This window comes from Loxodonta africana, chromosome 19 (assembly GCF_030014295.1).
Source record: "Loxodonta africana isolate mLoxAfr1 chromosome 19, mLoxAfr1.hap2, whole genome shotgun sequence".
Lineage (NCBI taxonomy): Eukaryota > Metazoa > Chordata > Mammalia > Proboscidea > Elephantidae > Loxodonta > Loxodonta africana.
Genome location: NC_087360.1, coordinates 27,539,198 through 27,560,775, shown reverse-complemented (window position 1 = coordinate 27,560,775; position 21,578 = coordinate 27,539,198). Strand labels below are relative to the sequence as shown.

Sequence of the window (21,578 nt, the reverse complement as noted above, 5' to 3'; positions counted from 1 at the left end):
GAAGACTCCATGGACTTGAATCTGGCCTTTGAAGGCGGGGTTTGATTCCCACAGACGGCTAGGAGACGAGGAAGGGAAAGAAACGTTCCACAAGGTTGGGTAGGGATTTAAAGTTTATCTTCTGGGGGGCTGGGACCCCTGGGTCCTGGAAGGTTTTAATCACGCGTCTTAGAAACATTAATCTGGCATCCACTTGTCTCTATGCGTAAAAGGTGGTGTAGGATTCCTTCTGCCTTCTGCACAAGGTTGGTGGGGCGTTTGAGTCTCCAGGGCTGCAGAAAGATGAGCTCAATCAGAGTCCAAATGGCTTCCTCAAGTGCTTCCTCCAGCCCACCGGTGCAAGAACCGGACACGTCGCAGCGTGGCCAAGCTGTGGACAGCCCCGAGCGCTGGGGTCTTTCTGGTTCCATCCTAGAGGTGGGTTGGGGGTGGTGGGCCGGGTCGGCGCCCCGGAAACTGGACTGGGGCGGGGGAGCCGGGAGGTGCCGGGCCTTCCACGTCCCACCCGCGCAGCTGCCCTACCACCTGCGCCGGACCAGGTCGCACGGGGTCTCCAGAGAGGAAGCGCATTACCGGAGAACAGGTTGCAATTCCAATTCCCGCCGAATTCTAGCGTCGGCTAGTAGAAATGCCTGCCGCCGAGGGCGGAGCGCGGCGGGGGCGGTGCGCGAGCGTGAGGGGCGGAGCGAGGACGAGGGGCGGGGCATAGATGGGGATGGGGCGGAGCGAGGGAGAGGGGCGGGGCGGAGGCGGAGGCACGGGCGGGGCGAAGGCGGGGGCGTGTCTGGCTCCGGACCCCCGCCCCCCGCCGCAGGCGCGCCCGCTCCGCCCCCCCGCTCCCTCCGGCGGCGGCCGAGCGCGGGGAGGGAGGGGAGAGCGGGTCACGGCGCTGCCGGGGCGGGGATAACCCCTCACGTGGAGCAGATGAAAGGGCCGCGGCGCGACGGCCGGGGGAGCCGAGCGAAGCCTGCGACCCACAAAGCCACCGCCGCCGCCGCCGCTGCGATGAGCCTCTGAGGCGTCAGCCCGCGCTTGGTCCTCCGCCGGCCAGCGACTATGCCCGGCCGCGCCCGCCCTCCGCGCCCTCCCGCCGCAGGACCATGAGGCCGCGCTCGGGCGGGCGCCCAGGGGCCCCGGGCCGCCGCCGCCGCCGCCTCCGCCGCCGCCCCCGCGGCCGCCGCCTGCCGCCGCCGCCGCCGCTGCCGCTGCTGCTCGGGCTGCTGCTGGCGGCCGCGGGGCCCGGCGCGGCGCGGGCCAAGGAGACGGCGTTCGTGGAGGTGGTCCTGTTCGAGTCGAGCCCGAGCGGCGACTACACCACCTACACCACCGGCCTCACGGGCCGCTTCTCGCGGGCCGGGGCCACGCTCAGCGCCGAGGGCGAGATCGTGCAGGTAGCTGCCGGCCTCCCGGGCCCCGCGCCGCCACAAGATGGCTCCGGGGGCTGCGCCTGCCGACCCCGCAGCGGGCGGGCGGGCGGGCGGGCGGGCGGGAGGGGCGGCGAGGAGGCCCGCGGCATCCCTCTCCCGCGGGCGGGCGGGCGGGCGGACGGGCGGGCGGGACGGGGCCGCGGGGCGCCCGGCGGGGGGCGCGGGCACGTGGGGGCTCGGACCGCGCGCCCCCGCCGGGGCCGGGCCTCCTGTGGGCCCGGGGGCGGGAGGTGAACCCCAGTCCTGGGCACCCACGCTGGGGCGGCGCCCTCGGGCAGGTTGGCTATTCCTAGCTGCCTCAGGTGGAAGTGCCGAGAACTACCTGTTGCATGCCAGCTTTGGGAAGAGTGATGAAGTCTGGTTTCAGACCAAGGGATTGGCTTTCCATCCATGCACATTCTTTTGGGGAGCGGCCAAGTTTGTCGGAGGGGCTGAACGACTTCAGGCTCTTCCGCCGCCTGCCTCACCTGGGCGCCGACCCTTCAGTTGGGCTCAGGACAAGCAGCAGCAGCAGCAGGCAGAGGAGCAGGGGGAGCTGGCCGAGGAGTGGAGATCGGGGTGCCCTGGAGTGGCTGTGGAAGGCAGCCCTTGCTGTGAGCCTCAGATTACAGAGGGTGGGAGAAAGGAGACCGCCTGCCCGCCTCTCGGCCAAGGACTTCTGCGGAGGGCCTAGAACTCCGGAGACAGGGTCGCGCACTGACAGGGCCTCCTCCACCTTGCTCCAAATGAAAGAGGTCTGCATTCCAAAGGAAGCTGGATAGAGAGAGCTTTGAGCTGTGCTCACTCTTTGGAGGAGGGACTCTCAGTTGAAGCCACTGCAGACGGTTCGCTGGGCAGATGTCTTCCCGCTTCTTTGGCCATGATTTTGTCAGTTCCTTAGTAGACTGCATGTAGACTGATGGCGGTTGTGCGTGCTGCGGCTGGGGCCGTTTGAAATCGTTGGCTTGCCTGTGAACCTCTTGGGGTGATCGGATGGTTGCAGGGCCTAAAGCTTTGGGCGATCTGGGCTTTGCTCTTGGGTGAGTTAAAATGAATAGGAGACGCTATGGAACGATTGCATAGCAGCTCAGAGTGTAGGCAGCCTCTTTCCTTTTCCCAGGTGGGTAGGGCAGGGAACCTGTAGGCTTTGCTCCTTCGAGGTGTGCCCTTCCAGAGCTGGAAGAGGCTTTTTTTTTTTTTGGTCCAATGATTAATCAGCAGCACTGCATACAGGGCTCTTATCCCCTTTTTAAACATCTGTGGTGGTAAATAGAAGGGGAAACACATGTTGTTTGAGCCCTGTGACTACATATGTTGCTTAAGGCTTCTGGAGGTTTTATTTTAATAATGATATAATTGTGGTCTTCAATTTTTAGGCTTTAGAGACCATGCTCTGCTGAAGATTGCTAAACATTTCAGTCACAGCCTTCAAGAATAGTTTGAATCTTAAATCTTGCTCCTGTGACTCCTTGTCTCTCTTTGAGACCTTCACTGTGCCCTGTTGGCTTTAGAAATGTTTGATTTACAGCCCTCCAAGAAAAAAAGATGTTTTAACACAACACTTTACTTTTTGTGGGAGACTTCTGAAGTTTGCATTTTTTTTATCTGCAGTGTTTTAACTTGTACTCTTTTTGTATGGTAGTTTGTCTGGCAAGTTATCCATTATGATAGTGGTATGCTTTGGAGATAATCTTGGGTTCTCTGTTTAATACAAAATTAGCCGTTTAAACACACCATTTGTAACTATTTTATCCTTCTGAGTAGAGATAATGCGTGAATTTGGCAGAAGGAACTTATTCTCTTTTGAAACTTTTTGAAGTGCTTATCTAACTCTTTTGTAGTCCATTAGCCTAGTTAAAAAAAAAAAAGTCAACAATTACTGAGTAAAGAAAAATGACTTAAATGGTATTTAATAAGTTTACCTGTTAAGCAGTCACTAATAAAAAATGTCTTTAAGTCCCTTATAACTGCAGTAATATTGGTGAGTTTATCTGAGCTGCTGTCTGAATAGTTATTTCTTAGTGTACTGTGTATCTTTAATAACTTTATTGCCGTGGCTGGCTCATTGAACCTCTCCGTGGCCACGGACTGGAGCACAGTGTGGCTTTCTTGGCTGTGTGTGTACAAAGAGTGACTTGCTCTTACTAGTTCTTTGAATACTGCCAGATTAAAGGAACTGGTGTGGCCCCTCTTGGCCCGGAAAAAAAGTTTTTGTTTTTTTTTTAAATAAGAAAAGCTGATGGAGAGAGGCTATAACATTTTCTGGTGAGAAATGGGAAAAGTAGAAGAAATAAATCGGTCTTCAGTTTCAAATGAATCCTGTTTTTAAGTGCTGTAGTTGAACTTTTCAAAACCTCCTTTTATGTCCTATCTTAAAAAAAGCTTGGTGTGATTTGCTATTAATGTTTTATGGCTTTCCGAGCTGAGGTCATTTTCCTATCACTAAACCTAAATAGTAGCACTGGAGCATTGCTTTTGTTATTTCTAGCGGGGTTCAGTGGCACTTTTGTTCATGGTTTAGGGGAGAAAACCTGTTGGAGAGCCCCCTCCCTTTATGAATTCTAAGGGAATGTGTTTGTATTACTGACTTTTTATTCTCCCTATTATATGCCACTGAAAGTGTGTGTGTGTATGTATATATACACATATATATGTATATACATACAGAACACCTGTTGCCGTTGAGTTGATTCCACGTTATCATCCCATTTGGCCAGATTATTTCTAATTGAAGTACCTGTTCAGTGGTTTGCATGGGGTATGGGGAGGCTGGGTTAAGAAGGTACGTGTGAGAGAGAGAGAGGCGTAAATGTAGTAATTCAGATCTTGGGATTAGCCTCCAAGGGTCTTGTGGGCATTTTAGTCTTAAATAACTTGCCCAAGCTCACCAGTGTGTCCTGTAAGAAGAGAGCTCTTTTAATTTTTGACATCTCCATCTGTGAAAGTGATGGTGAACACAATGTGTGGGTTCAAAAAAAAAACACTCATTGGTGTCAAGTCGATTTCAACTCATAGCCTTCGAACTGCCAGACTTTTTGGTCAGCAGCTGTAGCTTGCCAGAACCCCACTGCCATTGAGTCGATTCCAACTCATAGCGACCCTATAGGACAGAGTAGAACTGCCCCATAGAGTTTCCAAGGAGCGGCTGGCGGATTCGAACTGCTGACCTCTTGGTTAGTAGCTGTAGTACTTAACCACTATGCCACCTAGCTTACAGTAGCGCTTAACCACTGCGCCAATGTGTGGGTAGGAAATGCTGTTAATCGCTTTTATTATTGTATTTATTCGTGCAGTGTTAAAGCCCGTATGTTAGAGTGTCAGGCATACCTGTTTGAATGCTGGAGGAATTAATTACATTTCTCCTCTAGTTCTGAAGTGTGGAGGCTTAAAGCGTTCTTAGACATATTGATACATATTTCATCTTTGGATCAATTTATTGCTGTTAATGAGATCATTATCTGAAAATCCCAGACTTGGCTGGTGATGTTAAATAAAAAAAAAAAGACCTGATTAAACACTGGCTAGCGGTATGCGGATTGGTTAAACAATGAAAATTTGCATCACTAGTGATGAAGGATTGTTTTAAAGTGGAAATGCGCTTTTCCTTGAAGTCAAATATTTAGAAACGCTTGGGCAATTCATTTGTAGAAGGACTCTGACAGATTTTGTGTAACTTTAAAATTGGCCTTTCTAGATCCTGGGTTAAGTGTTGAATGGTCTTAAAAGCAGAGGAAAGCTGAGAACTTTTAATAACCAAGGCAGTGCCTTTAGTTATTTAGGGGTGGGAGGAGAGCCGGGTGGGTTAGAAAGGCCAAGTGGTCCTTAAGTATCCCACGTTAACTAAACGTATCAAGGAGAAAAATTTTAGGAAACTAATTCCCCTGCCTTGTTTCTCTGTTTGATCAAATGCTAAACTGTTTTGTGCAGTTTAGCATTTGATCAAACGCTTTCTTTTCATCTCTGTTTTAAGTGAACTTAACAGGCCTGCCTCTAAAAATTGACTTGGCCTAATAGAATGATTGCGTGCTGATGGCTGACCTGGATTTACACGGAAAGGAGTCTCTGACTGTCTTGTCAGATGGGCCTTCATGGGTTAAAACCAATTTGATTTTTGGGAAAAATTAGAACTGTGTTTTGTGACCTTATGAGTTCTTTCCCATTGTCATTGAGTTGATTCTGACTCAAAGAGATTCTATAGGATAGAGTAGACCTGCCCCATAGGGTTTCCAAGGCTGTAATCATTCCGAAAGTAGACAGCCACATCTTTCTCCCAAGGAGCAGCTGGTGGGTTGGAACCACTGACTTTTCAGTTAGCAGCCAAGTACTTAAGCACTGTGCCACCAGGGCTCCTGTATGATTTCTTAGGGACTCTTATTTTCTGTCTTGTTCCTTGAGATCTCATGGGACTTACAAATAAAGTTGTGAACAAAGATGAGGGTGGGAGATAAGCGTGGAGTCTGTAGACTCTAGGGAAGGTGGTGAGGGTTTCTGTTTACAAGCATTTATTGTATACAGGGCACTGTGTCAAGCACTTCATGTGTTTGCTCTTTTCACCCTGGCATTAACGCAGAATTAGCAACTATTGTTAGCCCCATTTTACAGATGAGGAAACTGAGCCTGAGAGACAAGTTGACTTCTCTAACCCTACATGGTTAATAAATTGTAAAACCTGGATTGAAACTCATGTCTGTCTGGCCTCCAAACCTGTACTCTTAAGCTTTATGCTCAATGACCTCATACCACAGAAGAGTGAAACTCTTAGGTTTGTTCCTGGATTTGCCAAATAAGCAGCACTTTGCTGTTAGGACTTGGACATTAATTCAAGACTAATTTTTTTAAACAATCTAGTATAGGAGTTCTTAACCTGAGGGTCATAGACTTTCAGAGGTGTCCCACAAACCCCTGAAATTGTATGTATAGTCTAGTATACGTACACTTTTGCTTTCCTGAGAAGACATACAACTTTGCCTCTTGGAGGTTTCTATAATCTCCCCTGCTAAGAGAAAAAGAGAAACCCTAATCTAATACCAAACCAAAAAAACCAAACCAGTTACTCTTGAGTTGATTGTGCCTCATGGCTACCCGGTATGTATCAGAGTAGGACTGTGCTCCTTAGGGTTTTCAATTGCCGATTTTTTCCCCCAGAAATAGATGGCCAGACCTTTATTCCGAGGCACCTCTGGGTGCTGGCAAGAGTTGTAGGGAAGAAGTCTACAGGTTTCTATACCTCTGTCAAGCATATTCATTTGATAGACGTTTACCAAAGCCCTGTTCTGTACCAGACCTCTGTTGTTGTCCTCTGGAGCTCACCGTTGCTTATGGAGACAAATATATGTATGGATAAATAATAACCCTTTGCTACTGTACTTCCTCACAGAATTGAGACCTTAAGCCCTAAGGCGTCATTGTAGGTAATGAATTAACTTCTGTGTATCTGTCTGGTACTAACTGTGTATCATACTTAGGAAAAGTAAGAATTTTCTGGGTTCAGATGGTGAGGTGCAAGAAGGCGATGATCTGAACACAGAGTGTAAGTGTGCTCCTTTTCCCCGTTTATTGAAGAATGGAATGGGGTATCTGTTGGTGTTGAAACGCCTTGAGAACTGCTCCACATACCTTCCCTTGTGGTGGGCCTAGGCTAGTCTCTGGCAGCACCACTGGGTTCCCAGTGGCTGCTACTTATCAGGCACTTGGTATTTATCGAATGATCTAAGTAATTAGAGTGGGGACGCCAGGCAGGGTCTTAAAAACTTGAATTAATAGATGAGAACAACTTCATTTGGCTCAGTTAATTAATTCTGGGATTATCTTTCCTTTTTGGTTGTTAGTTCCAGAAACTTGCTTGGTAGATGGGAAGGATGGAGTTGTCTCTCATTCTAGTAGACCCAGTGGTATTACAATACCAAGTTCTATGAGAGTAAGAGTCCCTGGGTGGTTCAAATGGTTAATATTCTTTTTTGCTAACTGAAAGGTTGGCAGTTCAAGTCTACCTAGAAGTGCCTTAGAAGAAAGGCCTGGTGATCTACTGCCAAAAAATCAGCCATTGAAAACATACGGAGCATAATTTTCCTCTGGCACACATGGGGTTACCTTGAGTCAGAATTGACTCAGTGACAGCTGATTTTTTATATGAGAGTGATGTGCGTCTGTGGGCATTTTGGGCAGGGTATGTGGCATTATCAAGGCCCGAAGATGCTCTTTTCCTGACAAAACACGGAATATTGGATAAAGCCCTAAGGTGGACAGGTCTTATGGATGGACAGACACACAAAGAAGACCCTGGCCAAGCCCTAGTGTCCCTGGGAATAACTGTGAAGGCTTGACATTTCAGTATCATCATTACCCTTAGGATATGCCAACTTTGCTTCTTACTGGTGCATCCCAAGTCTGTGGAATGTAGATTTGCAGTTCGTGACAAAAACGGTGTTTAAGTGAACCTTCATCATCAAAAGAGCCAGATTCCTACCTTTAATATTTTAGGTAAGGAGACTAAGGTCCAGAGCTGCCTTCCTTGCCTAGGACCGTGTGGTGAGGTAGAGATGGTACTGGACTTGGCGCCTTTCTGCTATCCCTGGCTGCACCCCAGCTGAGTGTATGAGGGAAGAAAGAGCAGATGAAGAAGCGTGCTGTATGATCAGGTGTATAATTGAGGAAAGCCAGGCATTCTTAAATTATATATTGGGTTTAAGCGGTTACTTTTCTCCTCTAATTAATCCAGACTTTGAATCGCTCAGTCTTCCTCTCTGGGAGAGCTTTTAAAAATAGCTACTAATGATCAAGTGCTTACTGCCTGCTGGGCACCGGGCACAGTGCTTTCCCTGCATTTTAACTGAGGTCGATGGCATGTCCCAGGTTCTCACACAAGGACACTAAGCATGGAGAGGTCACTGAGCAAGTCGCTGCAGAGCTGAGATTGAAGCCCAGGTCTTCCTGATTCTGAAGGCTTTTCTCTTTGCCCAAGACTGCTTCCGTGGGTGCCTTTTTAGCTTGTGATGAGGTATGCAAACGGATGGTAGAATTCAGTTAGGTAGAAATGGAGAAGAAATGAGCCTTTAACTGAGAAAACACTCTACCCCTACGGAACTACTCTTTCTTTTCTTTCTTTCGTCATGGAAGGCTCATTCTAATCTGCTTTTTCCACACAGAGTCAGTCTGCCAAGTTTGGGAAGAGGGACCAGTGACTTGAAGGATATAGCTGTCACTTGATGGCACTTCATTGTTTTTGGCTATAGGGAATGTTGGAACGTTTAAAAGGCTTTTTTTGATATGAGACACACCTCTTTCCCTGCCTCTTCACTTCCTGCGGCTGACGTTTTAAAGCCATTCGGGAATGTGCATGGCTTTCTCCAGAGGTCATGTCCATGTTCATCCCTTCCTCACGTTGCATGGGCTGTGCCTTCCTGTTTAATTTAGAGGACTGTGAGAACCTAACACTGGATTCTCCCTGCTCATTCCATCCTCCTGGCTATTAGAACTTGCAGTGGATACTGCATTCCTTCTGTTGGCAGACAGTCACTGGTGCCCACTGTCTGCCAGACCCTGCATGAGGCAAGACCTTAGTGCAAAGGTAGGTATGCCATGGTCCCTGCCCACAGGCAGCTGAGTGTAGGGGGGCAAACAGCATGTGACTAATACTTACAGTGTGACAGGTTTTGTCTGGTAAGACATATCTTACAGGATTCTGAGAGAACACCTGGGAGAGGGAACCTGGCCTGGAGTGCTGACTTTAGGCCTTGGCAACCCATCCTGAAGAAATATCTAATGAAAACATAGTATGTGATTTGGGCATTTTGGTCTTTTCCCACTCATTTTTACCTACCTGTGAGGTTAAAGCTGATAACCTCTTAGTAGAGATGTACCTTTATGCTTGTCAAACAGATAGGAAGGAGGTAAAGAGTAGAGGTTCTTTGTTCATTTGTAGCTTGAATGAGATGTTTTAAAATCTGATTTTGAGCGAGTCTGTTGACTCATGATAGTGTTAACAGAATGAGGTCAGCTGACCCATTGTGGTTCAAGGGAGAGTATTTTATTTTTATTACCCTTAAGCTATGTTGGAAGACTTAGTATTAATTCCCCTCTCTCCCCAGCAGACAGTGATATGGTTGTTTAGCCACTTGATGTGTAGAGTTGATTTGGTTAAACTGCTTTGACGATCCTGGAAGTTTGATGTGAAAATGTATGCTAGGATGGGACTTTAAGCCTCCTAGTGCAGAAATGGAGTCCCTGGGTGGTGCAGATGGTTAACATGCTGGGCTGTTAACCGAAGGGTTGGAGGTTCAAGCCCACATAGAGGTGCCTTGGAAAAAAGGCCTGGCTACCTACTTCCAAAAATCAGCCATTGAAAACCTTATGGAGCATAGTTCTACTTTGACACACATGGGGTCACCATGAATTGGGGTTGCCCTAAGTTGGAGTCTAGTGCAGAAATGGCCTCATTTTAATATAAAATAATTGAGATGGTGTTTGATAGGTACATGTTAGGACCTCATCCAAAAAAACCTAAATCCATGGCCATCGGGACAATTCCAACTCACATCTACCCCATAGGTTTCCAAGGGTATAAATCTCTATGTCTTTCTCCATCCAGTGGGTAAGAATTTGATTAAAATTTGATTTTCTACTTGAACTTTGGTTAATCTGAGACGCTAACTTGTCAGCAGACATTTTATTGAATTTTTCCTGTGGAAATAGCCTAGAGAAGAAACATAGCTTTTAAAATGCAGCCATGATGTACTTTGCACTTTACAGATTTTTTTTTCTATAAGTTCTCACATAAAAATTTGGGCAGTTGAATTAGCCCCACTTCACGGAGTAAACTGAGGCTGACAGTCTTAAGTAAACTACCTGAGGCCTTAGAGGCTGGGGTTGAACTTGGGCCACCTGTAACCAGAGCTCACTGCCCCACCTGCCTGAGGACCCAGGTCTAATTTGGTGAGATTTAGGTAAAAGTGTTAGAATACATTTTATGTTACCTATAATTGGGGCTAAGACCTCCCTTTAAAGAAAATCATCTAACTTATTTTGTAATTATGAAAGTAATACATGTTTATTATAGAATACTTAGAAATTAAAGAAAAGTATGAAAAAGAAAGTTAATACCACTACCTAAAGATTGAGTCCCTAGGAGGCACAGTTAAACACTTGGCTACTAACTGAAAGTTTGGAGGTTCAAGGCTACCCAGAGGTGCCTTGGAAGAAAGACCTGGTGATCCTTTTCCAAAAAATCAGCCATCGAAAACCCTGTGGAGCACAGTTCTACTCTGAAACACATGGGGTCGCCCTGAGTTGGAATTGACTTGACACAACTGGTTTTGTTTTTATTTTAACTTAAAGATAACCTCTGTTAACCTTTTGTGTTTTAGAATATTTTCCTTCCTTTTTTTTTTTTCTGCCACGAGCGTACAAGAGTTTTAAAGAAAATTCAAAAAACATTACATAGTGCTTATAATCTTTTGTCCAGCTGGAGTGTTTTCCTGTTACTAAATACGCTGAAGCATTTTTAGTGGCTGTATGATATATTCTTGTTTTCATTATTTTAAGTAGTGCTGCAGCAGACATCCCTTCTCTGTCTCTTAATTATTCTCATAAGATTAATTTCTAGAACTAGGATCACTGCTTCAAGCAGTATAAACATTTTTAAGGCTTTTGATACATATGGCCAGGTTGCTCTGCAGAAGAGTGGTCTAGTTTATACTCCCCACACTAGGTAGGCATTCGTGCACCCTTGCTCGTAATGGGTAGTCTCTGTTTCTTAAAAAAAAAAAAAAAACCAAAAAGAACTTCATAAATGTGAAAGTCTATTATATTCCTATCATCTACTAAATGGTAAAACACTTTTCCCCTCCCTGCCGCAAGGACCTAAGCTATAACTAATCTCTGCATTGAAGGACGGTTCCTGGCGTGGGATCAAGTACCCCTCCTTATAGGTGTAACTGAGCACGATTCAGGAGCAGCAGGTTGCCCTTGTGTTCTGCGCAGGGACACGGCAGCTGTCCAGGCAGACGGAAGGGGCCGCTGTGCTGCCGCCACCCCCGTGCAGCAGATTGTTGCCCAGGGGGTGCTCCTGCGTTTGCAGTGTTCTGCGCGGTGTTCTGCACTGCCTCTTTACGATAGAGCAGCCACTGGGTTCGGAAAGACCACCACGGATCTGTCCTTGCAGTCAGAGTGACGCTGTCAGAGATGCAAATAGAGCCAAGTGCTGGACTATCTTGTGCATCCAGACAGTAGGCTCCTAGGCTGAAAACAGCTTCCGGCTATTTTGTTCATTAAAAATCTAGAATTTTTTACCTAAAAATCTGAGTTTTTGGCTCTTCTTGAAAAATGGAAAGATCTGGCCCCAGTAGGTCCACATTCTCACAGGACAACAGCCTTCCACAGTGGACTAGCAGCCGTCCCTTTCCAGTGAGGCAGTGCACTCGAGCTCACAGTCCCTGTCACCTGGCACTGGCTTCCTTTGTCACTGACAGTTGCATTCGCAAATGCCTGGCCCCTGTTGGCATTGCAGTTTGCCATCCTTTCTGTTCCTGAAAATTCTGAAGCTGGAAGCTTTTGAGCTGCGCTTGACGAGTCTCTCTCTTCTCCTTTTCCTCAACCGTCCTGTGTGTCATGTGTCTGTGAGTGGCTTTACAACCTTTCGTTGGACCCCATGAGTTATGCTGCTGGGCAAGGCCCAACTGACCCTGGCATGGCCAGAGTGTCCTTACTTTTTATGAGTGCTCCTGCCTTCTCAAGGACTTCTCAAAGGCTGAAGTCTAACAGCCATTTGGCCTATGTTACCTCCTGTCTTTTGCTCCTTGGTTTAACTGTTAGTGTTTGTGCTGAAGGGCACCTTGAATATGCTGTGGCTCAGTTCTCCCGTTGTAGCAGAGAAAGGAACTGCAGGCAAGAGCCTTGGGCATTTGGTCCCAAGAGGAGCTGGGATTAGAAGTCAGCTTTAGGGTTCCCAGATAGTGGTCTTCCTAGGAGGGCATCCTGCTTTGATGGTTCGAGCTCCAGAATACCGTGGTGCTTTCGGATCCTACTGCACTTTGAATTTCTTTTTCTCATTCTCCTCCTTATCTGGGAGCTCTTTCCCAGCATTCTGCCCCAGAAGGCCATCTGCAGTGGCTTGTCCCATTCTTGACATAGAATGGTTTTCTTTGTATCTGATTTTATAGTTGTACTTGAATGCATTTGACATTGTGTGTTCAGCACCTTTATGCGATTTTTGGAAATATAGCTGGGTACCCAGAGAGTTGGCATCTTTTTGGAAAGTGCCTCAGTCTTGGATAGGTGGTAAGCAGACAGCTAATGACATGTAAGGAATGTTATAAGCTTGACTTGTGAAGCTATTTCAAAATTTAAATCAAGGTATCTTGTGGCCGAGGCAAAGGGAGATGGTGGTGCCCTCAAGATAATGCGTGGTTTGCTCTTCCCTTTGCGGAGTGTGGCAGCTGACCTGACCTCTTCATGCCTGATGCTGCCTGAGACGTCTTTCTGTCTCATATTCTCTCCCCTCCCATCAATTCTACCCCCACCCCCTGTGCATTTATCTTTCTAAATAAGTCTCTGATCTTGTCACTACCTTGATCAAAATCTTTAAGTGACATCCATTGTTTACTGCTGAACTGAGTACTGACTTCACAGTCCCTCCGTAGGTGACCTGTGCTGGCGCTTAGCCTCTCTCATTGTTGCTTTAGGACATGGGCCTAGGTATTTGTGTTCTAGTACTTGTTCCCTGAATGGGTCCTGAGCTTTCCTCCCTCTGTGCCTTTCGTTTCAAATTGCCCTCCTGCTGGAAGGTGTTCCTGTACCTTCACATCCCCATCCCATCGTTCCCTTTCTATTCTCCCTCCCCCCTCTTGCAACTCTTCCATCCACAGGCCAACCTCCAGTTTCTCCATTCAAGCATGTCTTAGTTCCACTAGTGCATTCCTTCAAACCAAAGCACTCCCCATTTTTTGCTTCTGGTCTTAAATGCCATTTATTAATGTTTCCTGTTTCCTATAAGATCACAGCTTTTAGCAGATATGTTTTACTCATCCACCTATTGCCTTGCGTCTAAAACTCTTAGATATTAGCTGAACTGAAATTCCTTTAGATCATAAATACACAAGTTAATGCATGTGATGAGGATATTAGTGTAGCCAGAAAAAGACTTGGCCTTTTGAAGGATTGTAGAAACATTCTCTGTAGAAACGATTCACCAGCAATTTTCAGACATGGGTGTGTCCTAGGGCCCTTCCAAATAGTTGAGATGGATCAGACTCTCAACAATAACTTTACCTGGCCTCTAGTCTCCAAGAGGCCTGGAGAAAGGAGGCAGGATGGGAGATGATGGCCTCCAGTCCTTGCAGCTGGCCTGTGGCTGCCCCAGTACGTTGTTCACAGCACGCTGGGGAAGCAAAGACCTCCTCAGCCTCACTGCAGACTTTTAGGGAGTGTATTTTATTTAAATATTAAATAAATATTAAAATATATATATAATATTTTGGTGTCACTTGGGAAACTAGTACTTTTGGGGACAGCAAAAGTTATATGTAGCTCTAGAATGACCCCCCAGAAAAAACTTCATTTGCGTTAGCACTTCAATTTGTACCATATTACTTCTTTCATTTTTTTTTTCCTCTTTTGGAATCTCTGGTGTGGGTCTTGATCTTGTGTTTAACTGCTAGGTGGGAAGCAGCATTGTAAAGGACTCTCTAAAGAAATATTACATGTAGAAGAATTTTAGAGTTCAATTTAATTAACCTTTGCTTTTCTGCTGCTTCTAGGGTCCACTATAAGCATTTAGGAAATTATTAAATTACTGCCAGGTTCTGTTCATGTTGGCATGTTAAGTTTATTTTTGTTATTGTCATTTTTTTGGGAACAGTGGTAGTGACATGGGCACTGGGACCTTCAGGAATATTCTAGAGTATCTGTGATGTGTCGCATTTCACATGGACTGGAGGGTTTTCCTGGCTCCCTTTTCATGGCATATCCACTCTAGGAATGCTCCTGTACCCATCAGTAATTGCTGCCCTACTCCTAGGAATCAAACTAAGAGCTAGCTTGTAGTTTTGAAGTTTGGGTGTTACTAGGTTTAAATCTTTAGGACACATAGAAGCTGGCTTGTGGCATTAAATGTGCCATGTGGGTGATTTCAAGTTCCAGTGGCAGTGGTAATTTTTGCATTTCCTGACTCTCGTGTTTAAATTTGCAGTCTCAACATTGCATCACCATAGGTTTTCACATTTAATGAATATTTATGTTGAGCCGAGTTCTATACGAATGCGGCGGTTTCTGTCTTGATTATAGCTTGCTGTGTACTGCGGCCAGGAGTGCCCTACAGACAACAGAGTTGGCACACGTCTCAGCATGCCAAGCCCTGGCGGATGTGGTTAGGGACCACGGCGACTGGTGCTTTGGTTGCCATGCCAACCTTGTTTTTGGAATCAGGAGGCTTTAAAACAGCATTGGGATAGAGGCAGGCTAGTTTTGAATATTCCAAGTAAAATTGCTCCCTATATGCACCCTTGCCAGGGATGTTGTAGAAAATCCCAAAATTCTTACACTACATGCTCAGAGAGCATGTAGTATATGAATTTACTTTTTTAGAACTTTGTTTCTGTCTCACTTTGTCCCATAAAGATTTCAGGGAGTACCTAGGGCTCCACAGAATTTTAAAGCAAGAAGCATTTATGTCACCTCTTTTTCTGTTTCTCACTTGCACATATCCCCGTTCCAGATACGACGTTGCCCCCAAGACTGCCAGCACCCCTGTTGTATCTTTTGTCTGCCGAGTGCTCCTTATCTCGCTGACCTCCTGTACCCAGCCTTCCTCCAGCTGTGCCTTTCATTTACTTTTGCAAGGCTGTTTGAATTGTCCTCTTGTAAACTTGGGGAAGTTATATAGTGGGGACTTACGTGTGTGAATGTCTTCCCTAGATAGGGTACACAGGGAATCTTCTGTCTCTTAATACCACTAACTCTCTCTTTCCCCTCTATACCATACCTTGCCCTCTGGCAACAATAACCTAGGATGGCTGATTGAGGAGGAGAAAGGAAAAGAACAACAGGAGGGAGAATGGATGGGGACTTTCTCCCCCACTACCGCGCCACCAAAGAAGACCTCTCTTCTCTCTTGTATATTCAGCAAAGATAAGACCGCCAGGGTCGCAGGTGCCGTCACCCACAACTGGGATTTTAGGGTGCCCTACTCTTGAGCTTTGGCAGGTAGAGCTGGGATGGGAGAAGGAAGGACTTGTCCCCCTACGCTGGAACCTCCCTTAGCCCCTTTGCTCTAAGTGCCCTATGTGGTTAGTTCTCATTGCTTTGTGTTGTGTCAGGAAGGGAATTGATCAGGCCTGGTGAACCAGGAGCCCTGATGATGCAGTGATTGAGAGCTCGGCTGCTAACCAAAAGGTCAGCAACTCGAATCTGTCAGCTGCTCCTTGGGAACTCTAAGCAGCAGTTCTACTCTGTCCTATAGGATCACTATGAGTCAAAATTGGCTCAATGGCAATGTGTGTATTTTTTTTTTTTTTTTTGGTTTAGTGAACCAGATGGGAGGCCAGAATGCAGGGTGGGAAGGGACTGGAGGGTGCCATGCACTGCTCTAATTGCCTCTTTATGGGAAACCTGAGCCATCAGAGGCTGTAACTTGTCCAGGTTCAGATAGCTCCGACTGTCTTGCGTTGCTTTCTCTTATGCCTTGTCCTCCCCCGAAAAAGCCCCACCCCTTGAATGAAAACGTAGTAGTATCTCAGAAGGGGGAGATTGACCGTAAATCAATTCTGATGAGACTAGAACTTTCTTTAGGGCAGGGATGGTGTCTCAATCTTGTAACTTTTCCCCTCTCCAACCCAGAGTCCTTTGGTATAAATTAGAAAAAGCGGCCCCTTTCTCAAGACGCTTGACTTCTACTTGCCTGAAATTGGTCATAAGGTGACTCCTGGGTGACCACAGATGTGAATGCACCCCCTAGAATTGTGCAGTGCTCAGAAGGTGCTCCTTCAGCTCCCTTTTGGCTGATGGGACACCTGTCTCTGAGTCGTTCCTTTCCCTGTCAATCTCTCTGCCTTAGCAACTCTGATTCGCTGCTTCAGATTTCTTTAGTCCATTCCTAGAAATCCAGGGAACCATGTTGGTTAGAAGTGTGTGTAAAGTTAGGGAAGAGCAATACCAAGGGGGGCTTAGGAGTTGAGTACTGGGATTCATGACCTCTGCCATGGCTGCTCTTCTGTTCTGGGCTGCTCTCCCTCATAGGTGACCTGGCTACAGTGTGGAGTCCTCAAGCAGTTGCCAGTTCCTCAAACTCTGGACACATTTTAATGAAGCAAATTGACTTTTTTTGTGGAGCAGGAACAGCATCGCTATTTTATGGGAGAAAATACACATGGATTCCTAATTGCCAGCCTACTTATAAATTAACTTTTGGACTATAACCTGGTTTGGTTATAAGTTTTGTTTACTTCTATCTTGTAACTATAGCCTTTAGTCAGCTGTATTTGAGAGGAGTTGAGAGGATACTTTCGTGCCATCAAACACTGGCATGGCTGTTAGGAGCAGTGATTTTTCCATTTGCTTTTACAGGTACCCAGGGTTTGCCAGGTTCTTTAAAAAAAAAAAAAAACCATTGCCACCGAGTTGATTCCGACTCATAACGACCCTATAGGACAGAGTGGAACTGCTCCATAGAGTTTCCAAGGAGCACCTGGTGGATTTGAACTGCCAGCCTCTTGGTTAGCAGACATAGCTCTTAACCACTACGCCACCAGGGTTTCCAAAAGCATGTTGTAAATTTTGCAGAATGTAGTGGCTCTGAATTTCCTTCGATGGGAAGAGGCAGCAGAGTGCCATGTCTGGAGCCAGACTGCCTGTGTTTGAATTCTGACTCTGCCACTTACGTGCTGTGGAAAAGTGACTTTTTTTTTTTTTTTTTACCTCATAGGCTCTCAGTTTCTTTGTCTATACAACGGAGATAAACAAGGAGCACGTCTTTCCTAGAGTTGTTGCGAGGATTAAATGAGTTACAACACGCAATTTGTGTTTAGTGATGGTGAGGGTGAGCATGATGATCAAGGAAATAACGTATCTAATTTTATGATACTCCTCACATACGCTACTGCCTACTACTGCCAGTTGCCATTGAGTCAGTTCTGACTTAGGGTAACTCTATGTGTGTCAGAAGGACTGTGTTCCATAGGGTTTTCAGTAGTGGATTTTTTGGAAGTAGATCACCAGGCTTTTCTTCTGGGGCACCTCTGGGTGGTCTCAAACCTCCAACCTTTTGGTTAGCAGCCCAGTGCACCGTTTGCACCACCCAGGGATGCCTCTTTATGTATACCTAACATTGATGTTGTATTCCCAAATGATTGAAATTTTTTGTTCTAAAGTAGTAGTTGATCAAGGTTTAAAAAATCTAAAGGCTCAACCTATTTAGAAGTTGTCATATAGAAGGTATCTTTTTTTCAAAAACTCTCAGGACCTTCTTACTTGCTGCTGTGTTCTTTCTTCTCTAGTGTGGAATTCAAGGACTTCAGAGTGGTTCTTAAACATCTGCAAGAGGCTCAGGCTGTTCATTTCTCCATAATTCCTAGCTGCTGCTTTCACCTGTTTCTTGGGAGGGGTGCTTTGTCGCATCCTTGTCTGCCCATCTCTGTTCCCTGCAGCTAGATCATTGCCCAGGCCCTGAACGTTGTCATTTGGGTGTACACGCATGTTCACACATGTACACACGCATACGCAGCTGGATGTGAATTACGAGTCCTGTGTGCAGGAGGCTGGGTTTCTGGTTTCTAGACCAACCTGCCTGTTGTCCCTGAGGCCACATGGGCTGCACAGGGGTGTGTCTGCTACAGAGGAAAGCTGGGTGGCTGGTTGCTCTGCTGGATCTGGCAAGGGCACATGGAATGTTGTGACACACTTAAGGCTTTGCTCTGGGGGTTTAATTATGTGGGACCTGTGGCAAGTATAAGTGACTTCAGCGCTTGGTTTGATCCAGCGTGTGATTTTGCCAAGGCAAATACTTTATTAATCTTAGCCCCCAGAATTAGACACATTGACTTTTACTAAAAATGGGAATGATGGGAGTATGTTGTGTTTTTTTTAACCCCTCCCACCAAGACTGGGCTGAGCATTCCTGTCCTTGAATGGAGAAGGTAGTTTCCATCTCTGCTACCTCCTTCTCTCAAATTCCTGAAACTGGGCAATGGAAGGATGCCCTATTATGGATAGAATTGTGTCCCCCCAAAATATGTGTTGTAAATCTTAACCTCTATGCCTGTGGTTATAATCCCATTTGGGAATGAGTTCTCTTTGTTATGTTAATGAAACAGAATTAGTGGAGGGTGTGTCTTGAGTCAATCTCTTACAAAATATAAAAGGAGCAGATTAAGGAAGCAGAGATGGGGTAAGGTAGATGCCAAGATACATGGCAATCTCCAAGGAACCAGGAATCGGAAGCTGAAGAGACAAGGACTTTCCCTAGAGCTGACACAGAGAGAAAGCCCCCCTCTAGAGCCAGCGCTTTAAATTTTGACTTCTAGCCTCCTAAACAAATAGAAAATAAATTTCCGTTTGTTAAAGCCATTCACTTGTGGTGTTTCTGTTACAGCAGGACTAGATAGAATTTGGTACCAGAATACTGGGATGTTGCTCTAACAAACACTGAAAATGTAGAAATGGTTTTAGAATTGGGTAATGGGTAGAGGCTGGAAGAGTTTTAAGGTGCCTAATAGTAAAAGCCTAGATTGCCTTAAAGAGAGTGTTGGTGAAATTATGGATGTCAATTGTAATTCTGGTAAGGGCTCAGAAGGAAGTGAGGAGAGCTCTATCATTTTAGAGAATACACATGGTGCCAGCAACACAATGTTGCTAGAAATGTGGACATTAAATGTGCTTCTGGTGAGGCTTTAAAAGAAAATGTTGAACATGTGATTGGAGATGAAGGAAGGGCAGTGATTTTTCTGCAGTGGCAAAGAGCTTGTCTGAATTATGTTCAAATGTTTGGTGGAAAGTAGAACTTGTAAGTGACGAACTTGTATATCTAACTGATGAGATTCCTAAGCAAGATCTTAAAGGGGTTGTGCGTTTTCTCCTTGCCACTTACAGTAAAATGCAAGAGGAAAGAGATGGACTTAAAAATGACCTGTGCAAAACGAAAACAGCTTAAAAATTTGGGAAATTTCTTTTGTACAAACTAAGGACATGTGTCCTAGAATTTTCATCAAGGATTTGGCTACACGATCTTTTCTTAAAGAGATTAAGCCTGTGAGTGATGGATTTAACCAACTACCATAGCAGAAAACTTGTCAGTTTAGACCGAAGGGGATAGAGAAAGAACAAAAGTAAAGAATGCTGTCTGCCTCTTGGAATTCTACAGGCAGGAGACAGCCAAAGGAGCTACATCTGTTGTTCTTCAAGAAAAGAAAAGAACCACCCCTGTAACAATTTGGAGATCTGCAGAACTGTTGGAAGGAGCACAGAAAAGCAGGATCTTCTCAGTTTCAAAGGGTGGGGCCACGGTCTCCTGGATTTCAAAGAGTGTGGCCACAGCCTCTTAGGTTTCAGAGTCAGATCTTTACCAGCTTGGTTCCAGAGTGTGAGGCTGCCATTAAGGTGTGCTAGGTGGATGGGGCTGCTGCTTAAAGCTGAGGGGGCAGGGCAGTGATGTCCAAGGGGCAGAAGAGTGGGGCCTGTTGGGGTGAGGGATTGGGGTCACCACTCAGATGGACTAGGAGAATGGGGCTGCCCAAAACTGAGGGAGCAGAGTTGCCATCCCAGAGGCCTAGAAGGTGAAGCTGAAGCTCAGAGCCAAGGGGTCTCCACCCAGCATACAGAGGGCATGACTGACACCCAGAGTCTTGACGTTGGGACCATTGCCCACATGGTCCCAAATAACAGAGGATTATTTACAAGCCTTGAGAGCTAATGTAAATTACTCCTCTGGGTTTTGGACTGGCTGGGTGCCTGTTATCTTTATCTCCGATTTCTCCCATTTGTAATGGAAGTGTCTGCCTTGTGCCTGTTCCACTACTGTACTTTGGAAACACATAACTTATAGTCTAGATTTCACAGGTTCACAGATGAAGAATATTCCCCAGGGTGGAATATACCTAAAGTCTCACCCATATTTGATTTAGATAATTCAGAAGATGAGATTTTGGATTTGGAGTTGATTTAAGACTTTTGGGGTAATATAATGGGGTAAATGTGTTTTACATGTGGAAAGAACATGAATTTTGGGGGGCCAAAGGGTGAAATCTTATGGATTGAATTGTGTCCTCTTCCCCCCCCCCCCCCGCCAGGGAAGGAAAGAAAAAAAAAAACCCACAACTAAACCCATTGCTGTCAAGTTGATTTTGACTCATAAAGACCCTACAGGACAGAGTAGAAGTGCCCCATAGGGTTTCCAAGGAGCAGCTGGTGGATTTGAACTCTCAACATTTTGGTTAACAGTGGTAGCTCTTAACCACTGTGCCACCAAGGCTTCATCCCCCCAAAATATGTGTTGTAAATCCTAACGTCTATGTCTGTGGTTATAATCCTATTAGGGAATGAGTCGTCTTAGTTATGTTAGTGAGACAGGATTAGTGTAGGGTGTGTCTTGAGTCAATCTCTTACAAAATATAAAAGGAACAGATTAAGGAAGCAGAGATGGAGTAAGATAGATGCCAAGACAATGGAGGTCTCCAGAGAACCAGGAAACAGAAGCTGAAGAGACAAGGACCTTCCTCCAGAGCCGGTGCTTTGAATTCAGTCTTCCAGCCTCCTAAACTGTGAGAAAATAAATTCCTGTTTGTTAAAGCCATCCACTTGTAGTATTTCTGTTATAGCAGCACTGGCTAACATGCCCCTTCTTCTATGCAGGTTCGTGTAGGCTTTTTCCAAGAGGTTTCAATTCTTTCTACTTCAAGGCCAAAGAGTCTTGGTTCTGAAAAAATTTGCTGTCCTGATGGAACTTCCCTAGGTGTGGACTCTTCTTGGTTTCCTTGGGATCCAGATGTGTGTAGGAAAGACTGTTGTGTGACTTCCTGTAGTGACCTCGAATGTGTCTGGGGAGGCTCAGCCATGATTTTTTGTGGCTTGTGAGTGAGTGGGGGAGCAAGGGAAGGGAGGTCTAGCAGATGAAGGCTTCCTACTTGACACACCGCATCTCCTCAGAGTATCTCTGGTAAAGGGCCTTTTCAGAAGTTAGAATGATTCTGG

The 21,578-nt window shown here is 46.0% G+C and overlaps 1 protein-coding gene across 1 annotated transcript in view; it reads left to right on the top strand.

Moving 5' to 3' along the window:
• Window positions 1-954: 954 nt before the first annotated feature.
• Window positions 955-21,578, top strand: part of ZNRF3 (zinc and ring finger 3) — a 177,863-nt gene continuing 157,239 nt past the window's right edge. The window contains exon 1 of the mRNA XM_064272505.1: window positions 955-1,391. Coding sequence (XP_064128575.1) covers window positions 1,101-1,391 — 291 coding nt within the window. The 5' untranslated portion in view covers window positions 955-1,100. The remainder of the gene's footprint in view (window positions 1,392-21,578) is intronic.